Source organism: Anopheles coluzzii, chromosome 2, assembly GCF_943734685.1.
Source record: "Anopheles coluzzii chromosome 2, AcolN3, whole genome shotgun sequence".
In the NCBI taxonomy this organism is placed as follows: domain Eukaryota; kingdom Metazoa; phylum Arthropoda; class Insecta; order Diptera; family Culicidae; genus Anopheles; species Anopheles coluzzii.
In genome coordinates this window covers 104,205,358-104,211,661 of record NC_064670.1, presented here as the reverse complement: position 1 = coordinate 104,211,661, position 6,304 = coordinate 104,205,358, and the positions used below count along the sequence as shown (strand labels likewise).

The following is a 6,304-nucleotide window of genomic DNA, read 5'->3' as shown; positions in this document are numbered from 1 at the left end:
CTATGTTTAGTTTGTTCAGATATTTCGATAAATTTTCCGTATTTTATCTCAGAATAAAATGCTATCAGTTTCAATGCCAATGCTTGCAGTATTTATTTTTAAACTGCAATTCGAGACTGCGGAATGCTTCCGGCTGGAATTGAAATGAATTTAACGAACAAAGTCATATGCATTGATATTCCCATCGCTTTTATCCTGGTTTGTTTCCACCGTGACTGCCCAAAAGGTGTTGTTTATTTGAGCTCCATGAATGAATGAAACAACTCGCGCCACTTGAACGTATCGTGTAACGCTTTGTTTGTAGAGTGAGGCCAGCGAACAAAACAATAGCACAGTAACTTCCAATGGCTGATTGTTCATGTAAAACAATACCATTAAAAATTCCATTCTTAAAATACCTGATGGCAATTTGATCGTGGGCTTTGTTTATAGGTTCGTAATGTTTGATTGAGTACTGGCTCTTGTTGGTTCCAGGCTATTTTTGCAATAATACTGTTTCCATCTTATATGTTTATTTTTGGTACAGTAAATATTATACTAAGATCCAACAAACATAACTGTTCAACCTTGAAATAAACTTGAAATGAATCCAATAATGAATGCCACGACTATACATATACATTAATAACCCTCGCCAAGACAACAAACACTGCCCATGCTTTAAACAAACCATTACACTCCGATTAAGAAATCAAACATTTGACTAATGTATTGTACCGGTTTTGACGCGCCGCGAACCATTGCTCGTGAAAAACGTAAACCAATTTCGGCTACAAATCGACCGAAAGCGATAGCGCCAAAAAGCTTACCAGTTTGCCGAAAAGTACACCGCATCGCACCCACGTCCCTGGCCGTGGGAGTAGCAGCAGTAGTAATCCACATTTTTCATTAATTTTCCGTTGATTGATGATGTGCGGGTGCCGCGAAGCGGTCCGGCGCGCCAATGGTACATTTTTCATCGTTTCATAATCATTATATTTAGAGCCTAATCTGCTGTCAGTGGCAGTGTCACTGGTGTGACCGGAGTTTCTGGGTGGTTCGTTTCTCGATCGATTTAACTTTCTCTTTCTCTCTCTCTCAAAAACAACATAATAAAAAGGAAGCCTAAAACAGACCGACAGCGAGTACGCCTCGGACGGGCAGTTGCAATGCCAGAGGCTTTGGCTATTGTTGAGCGATTAATCAAATTTTACAGCTAGATTGATCTCGTTTCGTTGCCGAATCGAAAACGTGAACACCGGAATACGTTACTTGTTTGTGGTAACGATTTTCCCGTACGAGTTAAAACAACGGTTTGATTGCATTGTATCACTAGTACGGTACACTTGTTTTGCCTACATTCAGGCGGCGGCGCCTATCCAGGGGGCGCTGTCGCTGTTTTTGTCTCTCCATTTGATGTGCAGTGGATACGATTGAGGTTGACACCGTCGGAGCTTTGCTGACTAGCGCATTAGTTGTTTATTATTTCGTGAGTATCTTTGGCGTGCTACTGGGTTTCACTCGGATGAAAGCCACCACGTAATATGGATACCGTGTAATCCCCCGCCCTCCCTCTCTCTTACCTTCCAACGACAACGAAAGGTACGTACGATCTGCCAGTAAAAATTGGAATGTTATGTCGTGTGCACCGTACTGTGATGGCATCATTCCGAATGTGGTTTCGGACCAACAGATTTTGTGCTTTGCATGCAAAACTAACTATGGCGGACTGGTGCAGTGTGCATCACAATACACCGATATGGATAAGAAGCAACCATGTGTGGCGTGTTGCTTGTGTGGCGTGTTGCTTGCATGGTTGGATTTTCCGCTGCAAAGATCGTCTGTCACAATAGAAATAAGAGGAAAGCGGCAAAAAAAAATCGCATCAGACGCATAGCGAACGCTCGGCGACACTGGTTCCGATGACACACACATACCAGACAGTGTTGCCAAGAGTGACAGACGGCGCAGATTTCGATTCAGCTGGTTACGATGAATTAGTTCTATCATACTATTTTTGTTTCCCACTAAAATGTGTAAATCATCTTGCTTTGTCTGCAGTGCTATGAATATCCGGGACTAGATGTTTTTCACAGAGTCGCAGGCTATATCAGGTACCATGTGCAAAATCCTGCCCGAAATTCAGTGTATGTAGAGAGGATGCCGGTTATATTTAATCAAATGCATCTTAAAATCCGAAATGCATTGCAGGAACTGTGGATTTACATACAGAACGCGGAGCTGTGCAACACGGACGCAAATTATTATGCGGCAACCGGGTGAGGATGACGCATGCACGCGGGCACGTTTTAATTATGGGATGCACAACTCGGAAAATAATTGCCGATTGCATCGATAATGCAACGCGGTGAAATTTAATCAATCGAATGTAAACTCGCCGTGCATGCACAACTCGACGTGTATGGTGGCGCCCAAGCCCGGCGGTTTGCGATGCGCTGATTATTGAAATTGAAATTTATGTTCAACTTATGAAATTGACAACGGGGTTTTGTGCTGTTATGGAAAAATATAGAGATAGATCTCTCGCAGGTAAATACTGTCCAGAGCAGATAACGGGCATAAAAATGCAGTACTGTTTTTGCAGCTGCAACATTGTAGCCAGATGTGAATTGATTGCAATTTAAATGCGTTCCGCGATGCGTTCCCAAAAATGCACTCCTCAAACATTCACAATCTGTGTTTAGCCATTCGTGTTTTTGGTACTTTGTTGCTATTATGAGCTTTATGAATTCTCCGAAAGGCTTGCATAGCTCATCTACTTTCAAATCCCTGATAGCACAACGAGTGGCACTGGCTGAAAGACGTTATCAAATCCTGCAACCTGCTCCAGCATTTGCTATAGCATGCGAGCTTCACTGTAGTCCATTGCTCAGCGAGCAATGCAACAAGAAAAGGCTCAATTATTCCAGTCCAATTGCTGCCGGTATGCTGAAATGTTCTAGTGCAAAGACCAACTGTGAGGAATGTACCACAGTACTGGGTACTACTGCTGGTAATGCTGATACCTTTTCGTCAACGAAGTACTTCCGTTGGTTGGTTCAAACAGCACTGCAACGTGTTTGAACAGGTAGCTTAAGTAGAGGGGAAAAATAAATAGAATAAGTTATCCAAAAATGTTCATACACCCTTCAGTGAAGCGCAGTGCTGGGAAGAAGCCGAGAAGGCTGAATTCAGAGACAAAGGCTACAGCACGCGTCTACCTACGTGAATTATCTTATACTAAAATAGCTCCAGCAGCAGCAGCCGTTCCAGCTAACGTAATCCGCAGCCGCGCAGTTTCGCATCAGCGGCTTCCGACGGCAAATTCGACCAATTTCCTGTCGGCGCCGAGAAAGTAGGCAAGGCTCTTGGAATGTGATTCCACCGCCGACGTGGAGCAGCGCGCAGTCGAGCGGCACGCGGAAATTCACGAGTGGATTGGATTCTAAGCAGGACAAATTGGCGCTTTTGGGACGGTATACGGTTGCATCGCCACGGATCCCGGATAAAATCCGGCTTTCCCAAGCCAAGCGATTCACGAACGGGTGGGCGGTCGGATCTCGGCCGTATCGTAGACCGTGAAAATGTCCCGAGTAGTTGAGAGTGGATGTGAGTGAGAGCTGTGTGAGAGGGCTCCCATCCCATTCCCTAGGCCATCGTCATCGTCAAAGACAAACTTTTCCAATTCTTCAAAATGTTGCGTTCCCCTCCTTCGTGGTCCCCAGTTGCTATCATAACCGTCCGTTCTATTCGCGTGGTGTGAGGGTGTAGAAAATGATGACAAATCGATCGGGAGATTACGGGCTGCGGCTTTACCGATGAGGGGAAAATGCGTTGGTAGAAGTGGTTGATGGGTAGCATTGCTTCTGGCAACGAAAAACGCTTACCTCAAAAATCATCCCCACGGCCTGTGTGCCTTTCCTCCCGGTGCCTGACAAAGCTTGGCGTAAGCTTTTTTTAGATAACTTCGAAGCGAGACGCATTTCTGCAGCACTTGAACGGTCGCCGCCTGAAGTGTGTGGGTCAAGAGCAGGCTGTCGAGCTCCAGCGTTCCAGTGATTGGAGCATTTAGCGAGAAGCTTTTCAATGATGCTTCCCACCGCTGCACCGCACACCTGCTTTTGTCACGTGGCTGGGGAGCGATATACTCCTGCAAAGGCTCACCAACTTCCCGACAGTCGTATGACGTCGTAGGATGCTTTTCGGTATGGCTACAGAGTTCGCCCAAACTGTCGAGGTTTGAAGCATGATAAATTTATTTCTTGCTGCACCAAACCCCACCGACCGCCCGTTCTGCGCTGCTCGTTCGCCTGCATACAAACCAAGATACTTAAAGCAACTTTTCAGCTAAGCGACTTTACATTTATTTGTTTCATTTCGGCAACGCACTTGAGCTTAAGCGTCGCCATGGTGACAGAGCCTTATCGGCACTCGGTACTGATGGAGAAGCTTTGAAGAGTTTGTGCCAGTGTGCGTGCTCTGCCGTTTTGCAAAACGGGAAGGTGTGAACCGTTTGGAGTAAACGGTGCCGGAGGTGAGCACTTTGCAAAACCACTTCTCTGACCGCTGAATGATTGGTGCTGAGCTGCCGGTCACAAGCACACCGGCACCCAAGTGGTGTCGGGAGCGTACGGTGTCAGTTGAGTGACACTGGAGAGACTATCTTAATAGTTTTGCAGATAAAGATTCTCAAGTGGGATGTGCACCCCGGGGCGACCATGTTGTCAGTGTGCACAGGTTGGTTAGTTTTCAATCTACTTCGAGGTGAGTCGTTTCTTGTCGGGTATGTGTGTGTAATACTGTTTAAAGTTGTTTGTTGTTTGGATCGTTGTTACTGGATATAAATAAACATTGGAAAGCTCTCTTTATCAACAATTGACAGTGGATAAAACGACAGTTTTAGTTGACAGAGCATAGGAAAACTATTACCATTTTTATGTTTTATTTGTAGCACATTGATCGTGTGGACTCAGTTGTTTGTTATTTTACATCCCATGTCAGGCTCCACAATGGCATCCATTTGCTCGTACTGCGGTTACCCTATCATTGCAGAAACGGTTTACAACAAATGTAGCTGCTGTGACAAATTATTTCACATCCAATGCACCCAGCTTCCTGCTACACTCGCCAACGAAGTAAGACGGCGTATCGATTTACATTGGAGTTGCAGTCGATGCACTACTGTCTTAAATATGCCTCACAGTATACCACTTACGGCGGCTTTACGTGCGGTACAGCCTCAAACAGAAGCATCGCAGCGCATACACTCCTCAGTAAACAACTCTCAGCTGTCTCAGAAACGGCATACCACCGTCACCGCCACCAGCGCAACATCCTTCCCTCGCACCATCATCGGTACCAGCTTAAACTGCACGGCACTGCCTGTTGCTCACAAATCATGCCCACCGGCTTCATCCCGTGCATGGCTTCATCTATCCGGATTGGATAATAGCGTTACTAGCGAGCACGTTACTTCCGCCGTTGCGTCGCTGCTGGGGAGCGACGATATAATTGTCTTTAGTTTGCTGCGAAAAGGTGACGATGCCGCTACCGTACGTTCGCTCTCGTTTAAAGTAGGCATCCCGGGTACGCTCCGGGGCAAAGCTTTCCTGCCCAACACTTGGCCACTGGGATTGCAAGTGAGAGAGTTTGTGTGCGGCAATGGTTCAAGCACTACGCCGCCACCTTCCAGTGGCATGGATGAGCCGGGGCTCAAAAAGCAGTGCCAATCACAACCTGTCGCAGCACGCGCCGTTCGTATGCCGCGTACGGCGAGGCGCAAAGAAGCTCCGCGAGAGGTGGCTGCTAATCAGCCAACGTTGGAGCGATTTTTTCTTACACAGGCGCGGCACGACGCAGTCAATGATAAGGATTAGGCAGGGGCTTGGGACGTGGTTTTGAATTGAGAGGTTTGTTGTTGTCTTTGAAAAGCGTTGAGATCTTGCAAGAGAAAATACACATGTTGGATTTGTTTTTACTTCTTAATTATCTTCCCTGTTATTTTATGAATAAAATGTAATTAACATCGCACTTTATGCACTTTAATTTTGAGATGTTAGTTAGTGGATGTTTTTTGTATTAGTTTTGCTAATTTATATTTTTTGGTTTATTCAGAACGCTTCTTTAAAATGATTTTATTGAAATTCATGCCAAAGAGTGGAAAATTATGGGTGTTCTATGTAAAAATAATTACATTGATTAAAATTACTTGGGTCCAGCGGTACAGTCGTCAACTCCTGACATGCCCTGACAGCACATCCGTCATGACTCCGGTCCGGGAAGTCCAGTAATGGCTCCTTCATTTGTAGGACTGACTTGCGTGCTT

General features: G+C 45.6%; 1 protein-coding gene across 1 annotated transcript; it reads left to right on the top strand.

Moving 5' to 3' along the window:
- The first annotated feature begins 4,731 nt into the window (after nt 1-4,731).
- Nucleotides 4,732-6,024, top strand: LOC120952687 (uncharacterized). The gene is made up of 2 exons (XM_040372145.2): nt 4,732-4,762; nt 4,981-6,024. The coding sequence occupies exon 2, from the start codon at nt 4,989-4,991 to the stop codon at nt 5,853-5,855; it is 867 nt and encodes a 288-aa protein (XP_040228079.2). The 5' UTR covers nt 4,732-4,762; nt 4,981-4,988; the 3' UTR covers nt 5,856-6,024.
- Nucleotides 6,025-6,304: the final 280 nt, after the last annotated feature.

Coding starts and splice junctions, on each gene's coding strand:
- LOC120952687 (XM_040372145.2), top strand. CDS start 4,989: ATGGCATCCATTTGCTCGTACTGCGGTTACCCTATCATTGCAGAAACG.